The sequence below is a fragment of the Otolemur garnettii genome, unplaced genomic scaffold (assembly GCF_000181295.1).
Source record: "Otolemur garnettii isolate 467f Iridium unplaced genomic scaffold, OtoGar3 scaffold00017, whole genome shotgun sequence".
In the NCBI taxonomy this organism is placed as follows: domain Eukaryota; kingdom Metazoa; phylum Chordata; class Mammalia; order Primates; family Galagidae; genus Otolemur; species Otolemur garnettii.
This window is the reverse complement of record NW_003852412.1, coordinates 679,081-702,605: the sequence shown is the minus strand read 5'-3', so window position 1 is coordinate 702,605 and position 23,525 is coordinate 679,081. Positions and strand designations below refer to the sequence as shown.

The 23,525-nt window shown below is 37.1% G+C and overlaps 1 protein-coding gene across 1 annotated transcript in view; it reads right to left on the bottom strand.

Moving 5' to 3' along the window:
* Positions 1-19,593: 19,593 nt before the first annotated feature.
* Positions 19,594-23,525, bottom strand: part of RNF180 (ring finger protein 180) — a 107,465-nt gene continuing 103,533 nt past the window's right edge. Inside the window, exon 7 of the mRNA XM_003785862.2 lies at positions 19,594-19,793. Within this exon, the coding sequence (XP_003785910.1) occupies positions 19,594-19,793 (200 nt within the window). The remainder of the gene's footprint in view (positions 19,794-23,525) is intronic.

Genomic DNA, 23,525 nt, shown 5'->3' with positions numbered 1-23,525 from the left:
AACTTTTTGATTTATTGATCCATTCTATAATCCTTTCATTTTCAATTTCATTTAATTCTGCTCTAATTTTGGTTATTTCTTTTCTTCTGCTGGGTTTGGGATTGGAATGTTCTTCCTTTTCCAATTGCTTGAGATGTCCCATTAGGTTGTTAACTTCCTCTCTTTCTGTTCTCTTGAGGAAGGCTTGGAATGCTATAGATTTCCCTCTTAGTACTGCTTTTGCAGTATCCCAGAGGTTCTAATAACTTGCATCTTCATTATTGTTTTGTGCTAAAAATTTGGTAATTTCCTTCTTGCTCTCGTTTCTGACCCATCTATCATTCAGCATAAGGTTATTTAGCTTCCATGTTTTTATACGAGACTGCAAATTCTTGTTGTTACTGAGTTTGACTTTTAGTCCATGATGGTCCAAGAAGATGCATGGAATAATTTATATTCTTTTAAATTACTGAGGTTAGATTTATGACCTAAGATGTAATTGATTTTGGAGTATGTTCCATGGACTGATTAGAAAAATGTGTATTCAGTTTTGTTAGGATGAAAAGTTCTGTAGTTATCTGATAAGTCCAAAAGTTGAATAGTTAAATTTAAATCTAAAATTTCTTTGCTAAGCTTCTTATTGGAGGATCTGTCCAACACTGCTAAAGGAGTGTTAAAATCTCCAACTATGATGGAGCTGGGTGAGATCTAGTTGCTCATGCCTGTTAGAGTAACTTATAAATTGAGGTGCATTCTGGTTGGGTGCATAGATATTGATAATTGAGATCTTATCATATTGAGCATTACCCTTAAAAAATATAAAATGGCCATCCTTATCCTTGCTTACTTTTGTTGGTTTAAATCTTATTGTATCTACAAATAAAATTGCAACACCTGCTTTTTTCTGGTTTCCATTTGCCTGGAATATGGATGACCATCCCTTCACTCTCAGTTTATATTTGTCTTTTAAGGTAAGATGAGAGATTCTTGTATATAACAGATGTCTGGTCTGAGTTTCTGTATCCAATCATCCAATCTGTGCCTCTTTAGGGGACAGTTTAAGCCATTCATATTGATTGAAATTATTGATAAGCCTGGTAAAATTTTGGGCATCGAGTTGCTCAAAAGTCCAGTAGACATTTTTAATCCTTTTGCCACTGTGGAAGTTGGAATTTACTTTTGTGGTGGAGGATTGCACTGGTCATTATGGAGGATAGGTTTGAGAATTTCCTGGAGAGCTAGTTTAGTTATTGCAAATTTCTCCAACATGTGAATATCGTTAAAGTATTTAATTTCTCCATCATAGATGAAGCTCAGTTTAGCTGGATACAGGATCCTGGGTTGGAAGTTATTTTGTTTTAGGAGATTAAAAGTTGATGACCATCCTCTTCTAGCCTGAAATGTTTCAGCTGAGAGATCTGCAGTCATCCTAATACTCTTCCCCTCGTAGGTTATGGTTTTCTTATGTCTGACTGCTTTTAGAATTTTCTCTTTCATCTTAACTTTAGTGAAGTTAATTATGATGTGCCTGGGGGATGTCTTGTTTGGGTTGAGGTGTGCTGGGGTTCTGAAACTATCTGTTATCTGAATTTCAGAATCTCTTGGCATGTCTGGAAAGTTCTCTTTCATAATTTCATGAAGAAGAGCCTCTGTGTTTTGTGAAGCAACTTCATCACCTTCAGGGATTCCTATAAGGCGAATATTAGTTTTCTTCAAATTATCCGAGAGCTCTCTGAGAGAAAGATTCATTTTTTCTCTCCATTTCTTTTGATCTTTGTGCTCCTGGGCTTGTTCAAAAGCTTTGTCTTCAATGTCAGAGATCCTTTCTTCTGCCTGTTCCACTCTGTTATGGAGGGATTTCACTGTATCTTTCAGATCCTTGAGGGCTGCAACCTCTTGTCTCAGTGTTTCAAAATCTTTGGTCATTTTATCTTTGAAATCATTGAATTCTTGAGACATCTTTTGAATAATTTCTTTAGATATCTTTTGAATAATTTCTTGAAATTCTAATTCCCTCCTTTCTTCCATTCTGTTAATCTTATTTACTATCTTAATTCTGAACTTGATTTCTGACATCTCAGCCATCTGTTTTTGGATGGGGTCTTCAACTGCATCTGCCCATTTTTCCTTGGGGGAGTTGATCTACTCTGGTTATTCAAGTTTCCAGAGTTTTTCCTCTGATTCCACCTCATGCTGAGTTTGCCCTGTTTGGAGACTTTATGAGGACTGTTCAGTCAGTGGCTTCTTCTAGTTTCCCAGAGAGACCTGGTGTGTCTGTCGTCTTCTCCCAGTTCTTGGGCACTGGAGTGACCAAGGCGCAGTGGAACAGCAGCAGCTGCATGGGAGCGTGCATAGCCGGATCAGACCTCGTTCGGCCTGCCAAGGTGACCAGGGGGCAGGAGACTGGCAGCAGCTGGATCAATCCTCCACTGGGCTGACTGAGGGGCAGGGAAACTGCAGAGATGGTGCGGGGTGCTCATGCAACTGGATCAGTCCTACTTCTGCCCTGCCAGGGTTGCCAGGGGGCAGGGGAATGACAGCAGCTGCATGGAGCACAAGAGCGGCCAAATCAGTCCTATTTCAGCCCCACCAGGGTGACGGGGATGGGAGAGCAGGGTAACAGTGGCAGCCGGGTCAATCCTCATTCAGCCCTGCTGTGGCAGCGGGAGGGGGGGGCAGGAGAATGGCAGTGGCTGGATCAGTCCTAGTTAGGCCCCATCATGGAGACTGGGGGGCAGGGGAATGGCAGCAGCCGGATCAGTCCTAATTTGGCCCCACTGGAGGACTCGGGGGAAGAGGGACGGCAACAGCCAGAACAGTCCTTGATCAACCCCATTGGGGTACCTGGGGGTTAGGGGAACACGTGCAGCCAGGTTAGTCCTAGTTAAGCTCTGCTGGGGCAACTGAGGGACAGGGGAACTGCAATGGCTAGATCAGTCCTAGTTCAGCCCCTCCAGAACAACTGGGGGGCAGTAGAACGGCAGCGGTGGCACAGCCCACGTGACCAGATCAGTCCTAGTTTGCCCCGCCAGGGTGACTGCGGGGCAAGGAAACAGCAGCAGCTGGATCAGTCCTAGTTCAGCCTCACCAGGGCAACGGGGTGGGGGCAGTGGAATGGGGAGTGGAGGACTCCTTTGCCATTACCTGCTGGACGCATGCAGCACTAGCAAGCCAATCTGGGCCCTCCTGGTGCAGAAGCCTGTAGCAGGAAACTCCTCCGCCACCACCTGTGGGATGCCCATGGCTCTAGCAAACAGTTCTGGGCCCACATGGAGCAGTAGACTCTTCCACTGTGGCCCTGTGGATTGTGTGTGGCTCTAACAAGCAGTTCCAGGCCTACCTAACACTGGTGTTTGGAGCTGGGAACTCCTCTGCCACAGCCTGCAGGGCACACACGGCACTCACAAGCCTATCTGGGCACTCCAGGCTTGGGAGCCCGGGGCGGGGAACTCCGCTGCTGTTGCCTGTGGGACGTGTGTGGCTCTGGCAAATAGTTCTGGGCCTGCCCAGAGCAGTAGACTCCTCCGCAGTGGCCCCCCAAGTTGCATTTGGCTCTAGCAAGCAGTTCTGGGCCTGCCCTACACTGTTGTCTGGAGTGGGGTGTGCACGGCACTAGCAAGCCGATCTGGGCCCTGCTGGCATGCGAGCCGGGAGTGGGGAACTCCTCTGCCGCAGCCTGCGGGACGCACGTGGCTCTAGTAAACAGTTCTGGGCCTACCTGGAGCGGTAGACTCACCTGCCATGATCCCGTGGGTTGCATGTGGCTATAGCAAGCAGTTCTGGGCCCACCCAACATGGGTGTCTGAAGCGGGGAACTCATCCCCTGTCCCCTGTGGGGTGTGTGTGTCTCTAACAAGCAGTTTAGGCCTTCCCTGAATGGAGGACTCCTCCACTGCTGCTGGCGGGATGCCCGCGGCACTAGAAAGCAGTTCTGGGCCCACCCAGAGTAGAAGCCTAGAGTGGGGATCTCCTCTGCTGCCCATGGGGTGTGCAACTCTAGCAAGAAGTTCTGGGCCCGCCCACAGTGAGGGACTCCTCCACGGCCACCTGCGGGGTGCGCGTGGCTCTAGCAAGTAGTTCTGTGCCTGCCCAGAGCTGAGGGCTCCTCTGCGGCCACCTGCCACCCGCAGGAGGCGTGCGGCTCTATCAAGCAGTTCTGGGGCCCACTTTGTACCTGTATTTTGTGTTCTTAAATGCTCTTCCTTGGATTTATAGCTTGCTGAACTTCTTTCTGGGCTCAGCTTCCCATCTCTGGCTTCATAGATTCTGATTCCATCCAGTTTTTCTTCCTTTGCTCAGGAGCCTCTGACAAGGGCTGCTACCAGTCAGCCATCTTCCCAGAATCCCAGTTTTATGGTTTTTAAGAAGTCACTTAGCAATAATTTAAGACCAGATTGGACCAAATTCATAATAGGTTTTATATTGGTTAATTGCTTGATAAAATAATTGTCTTCATAATTGTACCCACATTCTGAAAGGAAAATGCATCATATTTTAGGAATCAATGTCCTTTTAATTATGCATATATAATATATATGTTTTTATTGAAATTTTATTCTTGGTTATGTAATTGTGGAGAATGGATATTCAGAGAAATTCTGGTTAAAATTTTATAATTGATGTGAAGTTCAATTCATGCATTCTGAAATATTTTGGGCTTAATTTTAGAATATTTATTTTGGGGGCCATGATGTATTTTAATTGTTTTACTGTACTTACAGCCTTTGAGGAAGACTCAGATAAACCATCAGAAGTAATTGTGGTACGTGGCATAGAAGGATGGATTGGTCATATTTCTCAGGACATAAAAGAATACTTGCATCAACTTAGAACTGAAAGAAAGGAGGGCTTAAGAGCTTTACCTACCATTAGTGATAATGTATCTGAGAATTCCGATTCAGATTGAAATACCTATAGGTAATATGTTTTATCAGTCAATACCAAAATGAATCTGACTAATTAACATGCAACTTTAGCAGTGTTAACCATAGTAATATTATTTTGATTCTTTTGTATTGTTCCAGAATTATTTTTAATACTACAGATATTGCTCTAAATGTTCTTCTATTCATTTTATTCTTATCAAGTCATGTATCTTTCATTGTTCAGTATTTTTTTTTTTTTTTTTTGTAGAGACAGAGTCTCACTTTTTCACCCTTGGTAGAGTGCAGCGGAGTTGCTCCAGCAACCTCCAACTCCTGGGCTTAGGCGATTCTTCTGCCTCAGCCTCTCAAGTAGCTGGGACTACAGGCGCCCGCCACAATGCCCAGCTATTGTTGCAGTTTGGCCGGGGCTGGGTTTGAACCTGCCACCCTCGGTATATGGGGCTGGCACCCTACTCATTGAGCCACAGGCGCCTCCCCACTGTTCAGTATGTTATACAGGAAACAATATATGTGCACTTACGAACATATTGTTTGTGATTTACGTACATACATTGCATAACGTTTCCAGATTAAATGACTTTTGTCTCTCCTTTTCACACTCCCTCTTAATCTTGCCTTGCTTATTTTTTTCTGTTGGAATGTCTCTTTCCTTGTGGCTTAAAGTCATTTTATTCATTCTCTGTTATGACTCATACTTGATTCAGAATTGGGAAAAATAAGGTAAATGTATATACCATTGATTATTACTATTCCTTGTTCTAGTAAATGATGATGAAGTTGTAAAGTATAGCAATGTGATATAAAATATTTTCTTTTTACAAGCCCTGAGTCTTTCATCTTAATGAAATAATGTATACTTCTAATGCAATTTGCTTATATATTAGCATCATTTCAATCAAAACCATCTTTATTTTTTGCCAGAAAGAAATGAGAGCGAATATTATAGCACTTATGAAGAAAATATGATATAAAATTTGCTTCACACTAATTTAAAACAAGATGAAATTCATAATGAGTTTATAATATGTTAACTGAGTGAAAAAATAATGCTCAATTCTAGATATACCTCATCTCTGATAGTTTTAAGTTTTATAATTTTCGAAAGTAAAATGCACCACCCTTTAAGTTTTCCTGACTTTCTCAGTTACAATCTGTACATGTACAGATAAGGGCAAAGGGAGGGTTCTTTTCTTAGGAAGCCATGTGTGCCTTTTTCTATCATAGGAAGAAAATTCCCACCTGATTAGTGTCTAGATTAGAAGTAGTTTATAGTTTTGGCTTTCATTTGATTTGTCAGATATCAGGTAGATTTCTGAACTCCATTTTAAAATTAGAATGAGTATATAGACTTGGAGGACATAAGAACTTCATTTGAAATTCTCAGGCTATGTAGTTGGCATTTAAGTGGGGTTCTGGTTATTTTGTATCAATAGCCCAGGGTAAAATTTTTTGAAAGAGCCGTTAGTTGACCATACCATGTATGATGTGGTGTATCATCCTGGCTAAGCTAAAAACTGTATTTCTTAGAATTTCTTTCTCAGTGCATTTTTGGATAAATGAGATATGAGAGATTTTCTCTTAAGAATTGGAGGATGGAAAAGAAGTGTCAGCTGTTTTGTAGCACACACATGTTCTCCTAATTATTGAGTAAAGTACTAATCTAGCCTCTGCTGTGAAGCGATTTTGATCACAGCCTTAGTCAATCAGGGATTATACTGGATGGATCTCATTTAATCAATTGAAAGGGCTTAAAGGAGAACTTAGACATTTTCTGGAGAGAGAAATAAAAACTGCCTTGGCCAGATGCAGTGGCTGATGCCTACAATCCTAGCACTCCAGGAGGCTGAGGCAGGAGGATCACTTGAGCTCAGGAGTTTAAGACCATTTTGAGCAAGAGTAAGACCCTTTCTCTGCTAAAAATAGAAAGTTACTCAAGCTTTGCGATGGGAGCCCAGAGTCTTAGCTACTTGGAAAGCTGAGGAAGGAGGACTGCTTGAATGGAGGAGTTTGAGGTTGCTGTGAGCTAGCCTGATGCCCGGCCACTGTAGACTGGGGCAAGAGTGAGATTCTGTCTCAAAAAACAAATAAACAAACAAAAAAGCCCAGACAAACAAAAACTTCTGCCTGTGGACAACAGCTTCATCCAGTGTCTGTGGGGCTCCAGCCTGTGACCTTCCCTTTCTGACTACCTGCCTGCCTGCTGTATGGACTCTCCATTTGCTTAACCAACTCTAATACTAGGTAAAGCAATTCTTTGTTACATGGACATGTGTGGTAGTTACATACACACACATACTCATGAATAGATAGACATCTCCTACTGGTTCTGCTTGTATGGTTGACTCCTGACACATTTTTGTATCAGAAGTAGTTTTAGAGGAACAGATCTTAAGAATGAGTTTTCTGAATTGTTTCTGATTTTCTGGAATTGGTTTTCTAATGTAATATAATTTAAAGGCACTAATAAGGCTGTTTCCAGTGATTTAAAAGACTGCTGATGTGGTGGAAGACTTACTCTCACCTTCAGATACTCATAATTGAGTACCTGTAGAAGGTGAGATATAAGGTGCCTAAATATGAGCCACGTGAGAGCATTTTAGACAAAATGAGAGAGTAAAATAGAATTGGTTGGTTATTCATAATGGCTCTTGACAAAGTGGGCAAAAAACAAAATGAACTTACAGCTTTAAATTTTGAGTTAAATGATCTGAAAGTTTCAATATCTACCTTGAAAGAAATTATATACTATAGCTATAACACTGAGTTTGGGAAAATTAAAGCCAGAGATGAATTCTGTGAGTTGCAAACTGAATTCTCAGTCACTGCTGTTAAAGTTTAGTCATTGACTGGGAAGTAATGGGCTCATACAAATGGAAGTGGGGAAATATGTGTATACTCTGACACAGCTGGGAGCTCAACTTCCCAAATGAGACTGAATCTTTTTTTGCTGGTAAAAGTAGTCATTCCACCTCTGCCTCAGGAAATGTGATGGTTAATTTTATTGGTCAACATGACTGGGCCACAGGAGCCTAGATAGTAATACTTGGTTAAACTTTATTCTGTGTTTATGTGAGACTGTTTTGGGGTGAAATTAATATTTAAGTCAGTAAAACAAATAAAGGGGATTGTGTTCCATAACGTGGGTAGGCTTCATCTATCAGTTGAAGACCAGAATAGAGCAAAAGGCTGATCTTCCCCCATGAGAGAATTTTCTTGCTTAACAGCTTTTGAATTGGAAATTAGGTATAACTGGTTCCACCACATTTGGAGTAGCTTTTGGCCTTTGGACTTGAACTAGGACATCAATTCTAAAGATTATAAACTTGCCAGTTTCCATAATTGCGTGAGCCAAGTGTGTGTGTGTGTGTGTTTTGTTTCTCTGGAGAATGCTGATTATACATAGCATAGCCCCTATTTGCCTGAAGAATGTGAGATGGTTTCCTGAGGAAGCTGCCTGTGAAACACCCCTGATCCTCTTTAGGGCCCTCTTTCCAACACCACTCTTTGTTTCTATAACTAGACTCAAGTTGGTGACTCATGAAGAGGTGTGGTATGTACCAAAAGAACTGTGTGACTTTTAAAAATTTATAGAAATCTAGGGGATATAGGTGAGAATAGATATTAAGTGTATGTGATAAAGATGGGGAAAAATATAAAGTTTTTAGGCTCATTAATCAGAGATTCCATGTTTTAGTTTAAGGAGTTAGGAAAGGCTTTACTGTCTGGTTGGTTGCTTGATTGGCTGGACCAAAAGGAAGGCCTACAGTAAATAAAGATAAAATGCCTTGTTATAGAGACTTGAGGAAATCACAATGTTAGAGTGTATTTACCATGCAAGATTCTCTAATCCTGGGAGGATAAGCTTTCACAACAGCTTGAAAAATAAATTTATTCAGGAATGTCAGCATCTTTGTAAGCTGTATAGTCTCTTTTTTTCTGTAGGCCAGAAATTACAGAGAAAACTTCCGGGGATATCAGGGGACAAATGGTATGGCACTTATTTGTCAAAGAGAAGATGAACACCACTGTCATAATAGAAAGCAGAGCCAAAACAGTATAGAATAGTTTGACTTGCAGACATTATGGTACTAGTGAATTCATGTCCCTTGAATAGAAATAGATGGACAGCCTAATAAATTCTTACTAATTAAGAATTATAGTAATAATTCTTATTACTTAATCTGTATAAGCAAAAGAGTTCTAGTTCTAGGGAATAGAAGTCTGATTTGAGTTCCCAAAATTTCTTCAATCAATTCCAAATTTGAGTCAGCTAACATACTCACAACCTCTTGAGAAAGGATCCCACTGCACTGTCCAAAACAAGTGTTAATATTTCTCTCAGTGTTCCTCCAAAGAAGCTTAAGTCTACTACCAGGTTGACTATGCATTGGGGAAAGGGAATTCTGGGAGAATAGAGTTTATCCCAACTGGGTTGACAGACCACAAAGCCATCACAGTCTACTTGGTACCCATAAACATTTCCTTAAAGCATCTCGTTAAAACATAGTGCATGATTCAACTATCCCATGGACAACTGCAAAAATGCCAACCCTTTTCCCAGAAGAGGATACAAAATTCTTGGGTGATGTTCCTCCTCTCTTTTATAACTTGAATGCTAAAATTAACTATCATTACAAAAATCTTGTGTTATAAAGTTAGCTATTATTAACACATTTTTGTTAGATAAGAGGATAAAAAGGGGGAAAATATTTGGTTAATATTTATACAACATATTCATATCAAGAGGAAGAAACTCTCATAACTAATGCAGTCTACATTTCTACAACAGGTTATGTAGTTGTCATAAGTATTTATAACTTCTGCCTTATACCACCCATTCCATTATCTCTTTGCCTTCAGCACTCATCTCAGTAGGCCATGGTTTTACCTGGTGGGGTGACACAAAATCTTATTCCTGAAGGTCTAGACCAGTGGTTCTCAACCTTCCTAATGCCATGACCCTTTAATATAGTTCCTGTGGGTCATGACCCACAAGTTGAGAACCGCTGGTCTAGACCATTCAGGCCCTAGTCCTGCCTGAAATGCATTTTTGTAGCTTTTCCATTAACTACAACCACAAGATGTGAATTATAAGAGTCACTTTAGGGGAACTTCTGCATTCCAGACATTCTTTTCCTTGCCTCCATTGTGTAGTAGCAACCCAATCTACTCTTAATAGGAACAATCATCTTGGCTATTATAGTAAACCCCTTTGTTTGCCTGTTCATTCAGAGGCATAAGAAGCCTAGAGTGACCAGGTGGCAGTTTCAACTTCCAATTCAGTGGAATTATTCTTGTGTGCTCTAGTAGAAGCATTCCTTCCTCTGTACCTAAGACTTCTAGATGCAGAGTTTAGAATTATGATAGGAAGCAAAACTTTTGCTGGTAGATCAATGGTAGTACAGAGACCTCTACTGTTTCCATCTCTGGATTCCTGGACACGTGAATCTTGGCTGTGAGAAAAAAAAATCACCACATACTGCATGCCAGTTTAGACCATATACCATATCCTAGAGACAATTAGCCCAGGCTTGAAAATCATACCACCTAGGCTCGGTGCCCATTACTCAGTGGTTAGGGTGCCGGCCACACACATTGAGGCTGGCGGGTTCAAATCTGGCCCGGGCCTGCTAAATAACAATGTCAGCTGCAACAACAACAAAAAAAATAGCTGGTGTTGTGGCTTTGCCTGTAATCTCAGGTACTTGGGAGACTGAGGCAAGAGAATCGCTTAAGCCTAAGAGTTTGAGGTTGCTGTGAGCTGGGATGCCACAGCTCTCCACCATAGACTCTGTCTCCCCCTCCCAAAAAAAAAAAATCATAACACCTAGCTCTTACCTGATTTGGGTCTTCAAAAGGCCCTTCCACAATTCTGTCTTCCCATTTTTATGGGAAAAAAATAGAATGAACAGTAACTTCCATCAGTATGGACCCATTGCTATGCTTCATTTGTTGTGACATGAGTTTTTGATTAAAAATGATACTGTGTGGGATACCATGACAGTGAACAAGGTATTCTGTAAGTCCGTGTTTGATAGTTTTGGCAGAAGCATTGTAAGGAAGAAAATTCATACCGAGAATAAGTGCAATTGCTGCTATGCCTCTAATACATTATGTAAGTTTATTTGAACTTTTGTGGACTAGTCTCAGACTCCTAATTTTAAAATTCTTTTCTGCGACAATATACTCAAAGTTCCAAGAAAAATAAACTTAGAAGGAAGAGTGTCATTAGAGTGTTTAAAACATAAACATTAAATGACTTCAAAATGTCAAAAAGTGCTCTTATTATTACATCAAAAATTAATAGCCTTACATTAAAAAGTTTTACTCAGTTATAATTGAAAATTATATAATTTGTAAGATCTTTATTGTCTTTGCCAAAAGTTATAACTTGCGCTGGCCCCAGATACTAAGGGTGGCAGGTGCATACCCAGCCCTGGTCAAACTACAACAAAAAAATAGCTGGGCGTTGTGGCAGGCACCTGTAGTCCCAGCTACTTGGGAGGCTGAGGCAAGAGAGTCGCCTAAGCCCAAGAGCTAGAGGTTACTGTAAGCTGTGATGCCACAGCACTCTACTGAGGGCAACAAAATGAGACTGTCTCTACAAAACAACAACAAAAAAGTTTGGTATAATATTCTGAAGGTTTTGACTAGAGATATAACTCAGTGATATAGTCTTAAGTTTTATGATTTACTATATTATACTTATGGTACTCTCTTTTTTTGCAGTTTTTGGCCAGGGCTGGGTTTAAGCCCTCCACCTCTGGCATATTGGGCAGTACCGTACTCCTTTGAGCCACAGGTGCCGCCCTACTTATGGTACTCTTTACAAATCTATAACTGTACGTAGAATGAGGCTTCTTTTGCCAGTAATGATATGGAATGGCATGTGTTATAGTATACATGCTACACTTAAAAAGTGCCAGTACAAAAAATTATTGAAAGCATTATTTATTGAATTTATGGTAATCAAAGTATGTTTGTATGTTAAATATTATAAAATATAACACTGTAATTCAAATTTTGCAAGTAGGTATCATCAGTACCATTTTAAATGTTAAGAAAATTAATGAATGCCAAAATTGTTAACAAATATTTATTTCATTGAACATAAAACTTTCTGGATAACATTAAATTTAGGAAATCATGCTCTTCAGCCTTTTGAGTAATTTTGTAAATTTAGCCTAAGACTAATGCATCTGCTTTAAGTTCATAGTAAATTTCTTCTTTTGATATAGTCGTGTGCCAGTAGCCATGTGACACAATGCTGTTAAATCTATGGTTAAAACCAAGTGGGACCCATGAAAGAATTTAAGCAAGTTTTAATTCTGTAGTCTGGAAAATTTGACCTGTAATCTAGTTTTGCCTGAAGGCCCAGTTAATGGCTCCATGTTTTGCTACACTATGGCTATTAGCTTAAGGGAATATAAATTATAGTGATAATTAAATATTCTAGTTATTGCCCATGAGCAACAAATGTATTAATACCCTATTAATATTTTTTTAAAAGTAAGACCTTTTCTGTAGCTCTTTCAAAAGTAGATTTGTTATATAAGGGGAAGGAAAGAAACATTTATTGAGAGCTAGTATTGTTTTATGGTATTATCTCTTCTAATCCAAAATACTGTTATCTTCCTTTTTCACAAATGAAGAAACAGAAGATCATCGAGGTTAAGTAACTTGCCTGTTATCAAATAATTGATAGGTATTGCCCCATCTTTGCATAACCCTTTTCTTTTTTCTTTTTTTCTTTTTTTTAGAGATAGAGTCTCACTTTGTCACTTTCGGTAGAGTGCTGTGGTGTCACAGCTCACAGCAACCTCCAGCTCTTGGGCTTAGGCGATTCTCTTGCCTGCATAACCCTTTTCTTAAAGACCTTTTAAATCTGTTCCCTAATATTCTTGTGAATTGGATTTTTCCCTAGCAAAATCCTGTGAAGGTTTGTTTTGTTATACATAGTTTGTTGTTGTTGTTGTTGTTGAGACATAATGCCTACCCTATGCCCTGATCAGAGTGCAATGGCATCGTGGCTCACTGCAACCTCAGACCAGGGCTGTGGGTATCCTGCTGCCTTAGCCTCCAAAGCCGCTGGGATTCAGGTGCTCGCTGCGGCGCTCCATTGGGGTTTTCAATTTTTTTCATGAGTTAGAGCCTCACACTTGCTCAGAGAAGCCTCAAAGTCCAGAGCTCAAGCAATCATCCTGCCTCAGCCTCCCACAGTGCTGGAATTACAGGCACGAGCCACTGTGCCCGGCCATTATGCATAGTTTTATAGAGCAGGAAAATGAGGAAAGAAATGGTAAGCAAGTTTTAGTCATATAACTCAGGATGATAAGGTCTCTTGATTTTTGCAATTATACTGCATTTTAGTAATCAGAAATGAGCAGAAATACCATAGCATATTATATTTTCTATATCTACATGTGTGATATGAACACATCTCACATTTATTCTAATCTAGATGAATATGAAGATAAAAGGATGAGTAATGAGAGAGAATAGGAAAAAGTAGGGAAATTTTTTGTAAAAAAGTTTGATTTATAGATTTTTAAAAAATAAATGACTCACATACATAATACTTAGACTTTAAAATCCACCAAATAATTTTAAAACTTACTAAATAGACATATAAAAGTATTTATAGCATAATTCATTATAATTCCTTTATAGTGGATAGCCAGTATTATACAATTTTCAAATGCCAAAACAATATGAAATTTGTCTTCTTAGGACTTTTTTTAGTCTTAAGAAAGCAGGATTAATTGCCTTCTTCTCATATGAGCCACTTGAGTTCCTTGCAATCCCAAATGTAGAACAGGTTTCCACCGACTGGTGTCACTGATTGCTTATTAGCAATGCAAAATCTCGAGCCTACTCCACACCTTCTGAATAAAAATACACATTTTAACAAGATTTACTATAGGCCTATGAAGGTTTAACACTGCTATTAACTTCTGATCTAGGTTGATTGCTAGACTATATGTTTGGCTGACTGATTTAACTTCCTTTAGCTACTGAAATCAGAGTAACCGATTGCATCTATTTATTTCTAAATGCCTTGCAAATCAGAATTCCCCTTTTTTTGGAATGATAGTTTATATTTTTCTGAAATGAGAAAATTAAACTACATTGTAACTACATCATTATCTTTTAAAAATCTTTTATGTAATACACAACTAGGTTCCTATTAAGCTTCTGTTTAAAAGCAAAATGAGAAGAGTGAGATTGGAAAGTATACTAGTTCACTATTAATTATATCATAGCTAAAGTGGAATACGTCATTGTGTTATTAATTAGTAAGAAAACTATATTACCCCCCCCCAGCAGATGGCAAGCCCAGATTCTAAAACATGAATGACTTTCTGTGCCCTATCCAAGTATGAAAAATATCTGATATTGCTAGATTGTCCCTCAGCAGTCTCTCTTAAATTTGAGGAGCAATGCCAGTAGATCAGAAAGCTTTTATCCCCCCATGGAGTCCAGATGTATCCTCAGAATCCTTCTCAATAAAGCATTTTAGGCAGCCACTACAAATCTAACTTGGCACATAGAATGAAAGGTAGTATCAAATGTAATGTTGCATATTAAATAGTGTCCTATAAGTATTAAGAAGTTTTTAATTGGCATAAGACTTGTCATAAAGTGCAAGGAGTTCATTCCTGCATTCTTGATTCAGATCATCTCTTATTTTTCATACCTCTTTAGCAATATTACCAAAACTTCCTCAGTAAATATCCAAATTGATTAAGTTATCAGCTATTACTGACAGTATAGAGTAGTAAAAGAGCACAAGTCTTGAAATCGGACAGAAACAACGTTAAATCAATCACTGTGTGACTTTGATCACATTTCTTCTTTATTTGTAATACGAGGATATCATTTAAAGAGTATTGAGAAGGCTTTGTGCCCATTGCTCAGTGGTTATAGTCCCACCCACATACACCAAGACTGGCAGGTTCAAACCCGGCCCAGACCCACTAAACAACGACAATTACAACAAAAAGTAGCCGGGCGTTGTGGCGGGTAGTCCTAGCTACTTGGGAGGCTGAGGCAAGAGAATTGCTTAAGCCCAAGAGAGGCTGCTGTCAGCTGTGATGTCACAACACTCCACTGAGGACGACATAGTGAGACTCTGTCTCAACAACAACAACAACAACAAAAAGTATTGAGAAGATTAAATTAGATAACATGTTAATGTGATCAGCAGAGTATCAAGGATGTAGAAGTTTCACAAGTAAGTTAGCTGTTGTCCTTTCTCATTTCTCTTTTCCTCAAGTTTTTTTGGGATAGACATGTTTATGATATTTACAAGGTTCTTACAAGAATAATTTTTTTTTGCCATGTTATTAATAGTGAAAATTCACTGTAGTAGCCAGTTTCTTAACCATTCTGTCACTTGATATGCTTTGGGTGATGTTCTTAGACTTAAAAAAGAGTAAGGGAAACTTAGAAGGACTGTGTCTTATAGAACTTAATAGATGGTTACTTGTGTAAAGAGAAGTAACCATAAACTTATGGCAACAGTCCAATAACTATTTTATAAGTGTTAAAATAAGAAAAAATGATGTTACCTACTGTACTATATGACAGATAATAAGCAACAATGGTATTTGTTTGGTAAAGTATTTGTTTTCCTGACCCTATAATAGAAACATGAATGAAAAGAAAAGTACCTTTTACACTGGATACTTATTGTAATAGGGTGTTAACACCATGATTTACTCTAAAGATACTTCTTCATGATGTTTCTCCCAGGATCTATATAAGAAAAAGTAAAAAACAAAATGTGTAAAGCAATTCTTATTATAAGTGTTGTCTTTAAGAAAAAGCAAAAAATATATATATTTTGGAGAAAAACATACATTAGTGGAATTATAATGTTCTTTAAAAATTTATTGAAAATCAGAAACTCTTCAAGAAGAAAGAATTGAAGTTGTTAAAGTATGCAAAACCTTCAGAACACTTCCTGACTGTGTTCTCGGGTTTCACTTGTAAAATTCTGTGAAGAATCTATTGCATTTAATCAGAGAATGCTCTTCTATAAGACATTCCTTAAGAGATGATCCATATAAAAATCAGGTATTTAAGAATATGTATTAATTTAGGAGCAAGATTCCAAGGCAGAAGTGAAAATGATGGTGGCACTATTGTTATATTTAGCATTTAATACTAGAGTGACATTAATAGTAGACACAGAAATATTGTTTCTATCCACCATTCTTGAATTTGATTTATAGTAGAGTCTCTGTACAACATAAATTCTGATTCTTTTTAAATTTTATCTAATTTAGATTCTCCTAACTTCTCCTGAGTATAAAACAAATGGATCTGGGATTGTGAATTTTCTTTTTTAATTTGAGAAATAAATTATCTGGGCAGCACCTGTGACTCAAAAGGGTAGAGTGCTGGCCCCATATGCCAGAGGTGGCGGGTTCAAACCCAGTCCCGGCCAAAAAAAAAAAAAAAAGAAAGAAATTATCTGCCGAAAGTATTCAGATATATACCTCAATCTGGGCATTTTTGTTAGTGACTGTGTGAACATGTTTAAAATTAACCTTCATCACAGTAAAGTTCAGCAGAAATAGAAATTGTTAGTGATAGCTCATAAAATTAAATTTATTAAATACTATGATACTAGGGAAAATTTTGTACATTAGTTTTAGAATTTTTCTTTTTCTTTTTTATTGGAAAATGAGTTTTTATATGATTAATTCTGTGAAAGGCGCCAAAGAACAGCATTTGTTTTACTTTAAAGCTCATCCATGTATTTTACTTACAAATCCAATTATCTATTGAATGCCTATCATGTTCTACATATCAGAAGAAAATAGTTTCTCTTCATCTCTGGTTTTATCTGGCTTCTTATAAACTTGCAGCTTTCGGAAATGGGTATACTTACTAATAGCAGTTTTTAGCTCCATTTGTATAAAAATTAAAAACATTTTAAAGTAAAATTAATGATCTATAATTTTCTAAATTTGCTTTTAATTTTAATATGCTAATGACATAATTTTCAGATCAAGTTATTAATCAAGATGTTTATAACTAAACAATTTAGGATGCATTTCCAGGGTGGTGCCTATGACTCAAGGAGTAGGTTGCCGGCCCCATATACCAGAGGTGGTGGGTTCAAACTCCACCCTGGCCAAAAAAAAAAAAAAAAAGAATGCACTTCCAAATTATGCTTTTTTTTTCTTTGAGACAGAGTCTCACTATGTTGCCCTCAGTAGAGTGCTGTGGCGTCACAGCTCACAGCAACCTCAAACTCTTGGGCTTAAGTAATTCTCTTGCCTCAGCCTCCCGAGTAGCTGGGACTACAGGCCATGATTTACTCCCCAGGTAGCTAGGACTACAGGCACCCACCAGAACGCCTGGTTATTTTTTGATTACAGCTGTCATTGTTGTTTAGCAGGCCTGGGCCAGGGTCGAACCTGCCAGCTTCAGTGTATGAGCCGGCACCCTACTCACTGAGCTATGGGCATTGAGCCCAAATTATGCTTTCTTGTTTTAAGGGCATTATATTTATTTGAGGCTGTTATGTATATTTGTATAAAATTTATAGGTGAAGAACTATAAACTAGGGATATTGCTGATAAGTATCCCTATAACAAATATATAGCAAATCAACTTTGTTTCTGAGAAATCTGTATACTACTAATTTACTTTAATTTGTATGTAATTAAATTAAACTTTTAAAGTCATTTAGACATGAAGCAATACATATTTGGTAGAACAAATGCTCAATCTAGGAGTTCCTTGGGAAATGGATGCAATTTATTAAAAAAAAATTTAAAATATTGTGTTCTCTCTATACATGTTTTGTTAGTTTTAAATCTTAACACATATCTCAATATAAGGGCTGACATTATCTCTTATATTTTTACTTTGAGCAATAAGTTAATGATTATAAATATCCATTCATGAGAACAAATTTATCTGTTTCTATATTGTATTTAGTCTTTTGCTTTTTGGATCGGATGATGTTTAATGTACACTTATGGATATAATTGTAAACAAAATGAAAACAGTATTCAAATACAAATTTGTAACATTCTATTATATTTATTAGAACATTTACATACCATCAGTGAAGTGCTTTTGTTGAAGTATAGTTAATAGAAATTAGGCTAAATTTTGACTGGCTTAATGTCTGTAGCTCAGCGGCTAGAGTGCCAGCCACATACACCGGAGCTGTTAGGTTCGAATCCAGCCTGGGTCTGCCGAACAACAACTACAACCAAGAAGTAGCTGGGCGTTGTGGCAGGTGCCTGTAGTCCTAGATACTTGGGAAGCTGAGGCAAGAGGATCACTTAAGCCCTTTCTTTGAGACAGAGTCTCACTATGTCACCCTGGGTAGAGTGCTATTGCTATGAGCTGTGATGCAACAGCACTCTACCCAGGGTGACATAGTGAGACTCTGTCTCAAAAGAAAAAGAGAAATTAGGCTAAATTTTGACTTTTCATAGATTGAACTGTTAAAAGCCTGGCTGATCTCAACTTTTTTTGGATGGTGGTGGTATTTGTTGTGCCATGAGAGATTCATTTCTTTTATGTAAAGATATGCCTATTGAATTATCAGGTATATGGTATCATAGTGTAGTAATGTTGGATTAATAGTTCATAATCAAAACTCTTGTCTTAGGTTTCCCACAGATCACCCGAGTAACTGAGTAAATAAACTCACACCTCTTTGTACTTGAGTTTTCTCACTTTTAAAATTGGAATACCTGCCCCTGTTTCTTCCCACATTGTAATGATTCAGATCTCCTTTTTCCTTTAATAAGAAAAATATTACAAGATTATATAATTATAGGTAGAAATAAATGTCAGTGTGTTTTTTCTATAAATCCATAAGCCTATTTCCAATAATTCTTTATTACAGACATTAAGTCACTTAATAACAATAAAAATTTAAAAGCCATTCTTTTATTGCACAGTTACAATATCTTTGACAATCTTCTAGTTAAATAAATCACTAAATTAATTACATTTTGGACATGCATTTTTCTTTCAGACTACTGAAAATTGGTGAGTTTTTTATTTCTTCAGGTTATTTATCCTGCCATTTGGAAAGTGTTAATATAGCTTTCTAAAGTGTCCATTGGTAGGGGGTAGTCTTATAGTTTGTAGTATTAGTTTTACTGTTCTGCTTATAACAATGAAAATTATTGCACTTATTAGGTCTGTATAAAAAGGATAGTCAGTTTTCTTGGAAATAGTAGGAAACCTAAGTAAAGATATTTGGAAACCAATACTGAATATACCCTGCTAGTTTAGTTCCCAGAAAATATTATCTTTAATGCATGTAATTTGCTTGAGAATAAGTGATGAATGACCGAATATTTTATCAGTTAAGATACTGTCTACTTCGATTATCATTTCTTTTTGTATTTTTACTATTTTTAAGAGAAAACCTCAGTCTTTACAATCAAAATAAGTATAAAAGTTACATAGTAAAATTAGAACCCCAAATCCTAAACTAAGAACAGCTATGAAATTCATAGTGCATTGTTGCTAAGTTCCAGATAGATTAGCTCTTGAATAATCTATCCATCTTGTTACATGAGAAAACATTAATAAATAAGTCCCTTATTCTCAGGCTTTCTATAAACACCAACAATTTATATAGCACAACATTATAAAAATTTCAAAGCACATTTAAAAATGTTTAAGCAATTGTTATTTACATCATTTATGATTGTTCAACTGTAGTAAACTAGGCAAATTCCTAAAACGGAAAGAAAAAATAGCAAAGAAAGCAGAAAACAATGAATCCAATGACCCAGTTCACTGAATAAATATAGATGATCACCATATCCATGTCAAACCACCATCCACGGCTATCATCCTCAAAATGCAAGTAATCCATTCTATGTGCACCATGTGGGAACTGCCTTCTTGTAACTGGAGCTGCACGTCTGCGGAAACCTAGATGTATGAACATAACAAAGCTTATTAAATTCAGATAAGTGCTCAGAAAGAAAGCTGCATTGTATAAGAACCGTGAACAAAGCACATCTGATTCCTCTGAGTGGTATGTTGTATTCCTGACTTTTTTCAATGATGAGCACCTACATGAAGCCTCTTCTAGTTTAGGGTATTAAGGACAGAGATAGTAAAGTTTGCAAAGAGCACAGGATATAGACTCAGGAGACTTGCCTACTTCTGTCACTTAATTGGGGGCAAGTTATTTATCTTTGAGTCTCAGATTTCTCATCAATCACTTCAAATATTTGTGAGGATCAAATGTAATTACTTCTTCACGAGAACATTTTCTAAATGTAAACTTTTTACAAGTGTTACTCTTTGTACTTTCTGATCACCAACTTAACCTTCTATCTTAAGCCTTGAGAATTTCATTCAGTCCAATTATTCAATCAAAATTCTAAGAAGAATGTTTCTTTTTTTTGTTTTAGCATTGATTAAACTGGATGAAAGCAAATTCTGGTTCACCCATTTTAACAATTAATGTTAAATATAATGCTGTAGACGAGGATGTTTGTTCTGACTGTAGGTTTGAATTCACTTGGGTATTAGAATAGTTATTTAAAGTCAAACCTCTTTAGTCGATACAATCCTATCTTGTTGCTTATGTATGCTTATTTGTAAATTATAGTTACTTGTATTATATAGATATAAAACATGAAATTAAAAGGGATGAGATAATGAAATAATGTCTTACAATAAATTGTAAAGTCACATTTCAAATAGTTTTGATAATTTCTAATTGTTTTTGGCTGACTTTCTATCAGATTTGGTTTGATTTTTAAAAAATGATACATAATACTTGTACTTTTTTATGGAGAAAAAGTGAATTTTTTTACACGTATAGAGGGTAATGATCAAGTCAGGGTATCTAGAATGTCCACTATATTGAATATTTATCATTTCTAGGTGTTAGGAACATTTCAAGTCTTCTTGTTTAGCTATTTTGAAATATATGATAAATTGTTAACTATAGTAACCCTACTATACTTTTGAACATTAGAATTTATTCCTATTGTCTGACTGTATGTTTGCGCCCAGTAACCGATCTCTCTTTATCCTCCCCCATCCAAATACCCCTCCCAGCATCTGGTATCTATTATTCTACTTTCTACCTCCACAAAATCAACTTTTTAAAGCTCCCATATATAAGTGAGAACATGTGAGATTTGTCTATGTCTGGCTTATTTCACTCAGTATAATGATCTTCAGGTCCATCCATGTTGTAAATGACATCATTTCATTCTTTTCTAAGAATTAAGACTATTTCATTGTATATATATACTACGTTTTCTTTATCCATTTATTCACTGATGGACACTTGGGTTGATTTCATATCTTTGCTGTTGTGAACAGTGCTGTAATAGACATGCAACTTTGATATGTTGATTTCCTTTCCTTTGGGTAAAAACCCAGTGTTAGGATTGCTGGATCATTTGGTAGTTTTTAATTTTCTGAGAACTCTCTATAGAGGCTATACTAATTTACATTCCCACCAACAGTGCACAAGGGTTTCCTTTTCTCTGTGTCCTCAACAGCATTTGTTATTTTTCATCTTTAGTTATAGCCATTCTAACTAGGTAAGATGATATCTCATTGTGGTTTTGATTTGTATTTCCTTAATGATTGGTGATATTAAGAATTTTTTTCATAAACCTGTTGGCTATTTATAAGTCTTCTTTTGAGAACTGTCTATTCATGTCCTTTGCCCACTTTTAATTGTATTTTTTGCTGTTGAATTGTGTTCCTTGTATATTCTGGATATTTGTCCCCTGGTGGATAAATAATTTCCAAATATTTCCACTTTTGAATAGGTTGTTGCTTCACTCTGTTGTTTCCTTTGAGCAGAAGCCTTTTATTTTAATATAATACCATTTGTCTTTGTTGCTTCTTCTTTTGAGGTATTATCTCATAAAATTTTTGCCTACACTAACATTCTGGAGTATTTATCCTATGTTTTCTTCTAGAAGTTTTATAGTTTCAGGTATTATGTTGAAGTTTTTAATCCACTTAAGCTTATTTTTGTAGGTGGTGAAAGATAAGGGTCTAGTGTCATTTTTCTGCATGTGGATAAATAATTTTCCCAGCACCATAAACTGAAGAAGGTGTCAATGAACATTCTCAGCATGTTTGTTGAAAATCAGTTGGCTGTAATACATAGATTTTATTTCTGAGTTCTCTATTTTTTTCCATTGGTTTATGTGTCTTTTTTTATACTAATACCATCCTGTTTTGATTACTAAATCCTTGTAATATGTTTTGAAGTCAGGTAGTTGTTCAGGATTGTTTTGAATATTCAGGCTCTTTTTTGGTTCCAAATGAATTTCAGCATTTGCTTTTTTCTATTTCTGTGAAAAAATGACATTAATATTTTGATAGAGATTGCACTGAATCTGTAGATTGCTTTGGTTAGTATGGTCTTTTTTAATGATGTTAATCCTTCTGATCTATGAGCATGAGATGTCTTTCCATTTATTTATGTCCTCTTTACCTTCTTTCATCAACGTTTTGTAGTTTTCCTCATATGGGTCTTTCACCTCTTAAATTTATTCCTAGGCATCTTATTTTTTTGCAGCTATTGTAACTAGGATTGCCTTCTTGCTTTCTCAGCTATTACATTATTGGCATGTAGAGACTGTACTCATTTTTGTATGTTGATTTCAGATCCAGCAACTTCACTGAATTTATTCATCAGATACACTCATAAGTTTCTTGATGGAGTTTTTGTATTTTTCTAGGTTGACAATGGGGGACAATTTTACTTCCTTTTTTCCAATATGAATGCCTTTTATTTCTTTCTCTTTCCTGATTGCTCTGGTTGTACATATTGGTGTGCTGAAAGTGGGCATCCTTATATTGTACCAGTTCTTAGAGGAAAGGTTTTCAGCTTTTCCCCATTGAGTACAGTATAGGCTGTGGGTTTGTCAGATATGGCCTTTATTATGTTGAAGTATGTTCCTTCTTTGACTGGTTTATTGAGAGGTTTTTATCCTGACAGGATGTTGAACTGTTTTTGCATCTATTGAGATGATCATATAGTTTCTGTCCTTCATTCATGTTGACTGTATCATGTTTATTAATTTTCCTATGTTGAACCATCATTGTATCCTTGACATATATCCCCCTTGATCATGGTGTATTATCTCTTTGATGTGCTGTTGAATCGGCTTGCTAGCATTTTGCTGAGGAATTTTACATGTATGTTCATCAGGGATAGTGGCCTGAGATTTCCTTTGCTGTTGCTGTGTCTCTGTTTGATGTTAGGGTCATATTGGTCTTACAGGATGAGTCAGGGAAATTTCTCCCCTCTCCAAGTTTTTGGAATGGTCAGAGGAGAATTGGTATTATTTTGTGAAATTCTGGTAGAATTTGGCAGTGAAGCCAACTGGTCTTGGACTTTTCTTCATTGGGAGAATTTTTATTACTGCTTAAATCTGTTCCAGTTTTCAGTCTTTTCTTGATTCAGTCTTGGTGGGCTGTGTGTCCAGGAGCTTCCCATTTTTGTCAGGTTTCCAGTTTGCCAGTGTATAGATATTTATAATAGTCCCTGATGATCTTCTTCTGTATTTCAGTGGTATCTGGTAATGTCTCCTTTTCATTCTTGATTTTTATTGGCATCTTCTTTTTCTTGTTTCAGTTTTTAAAAAAAATTTTTTTTCCTTAATTTCTTCCTTG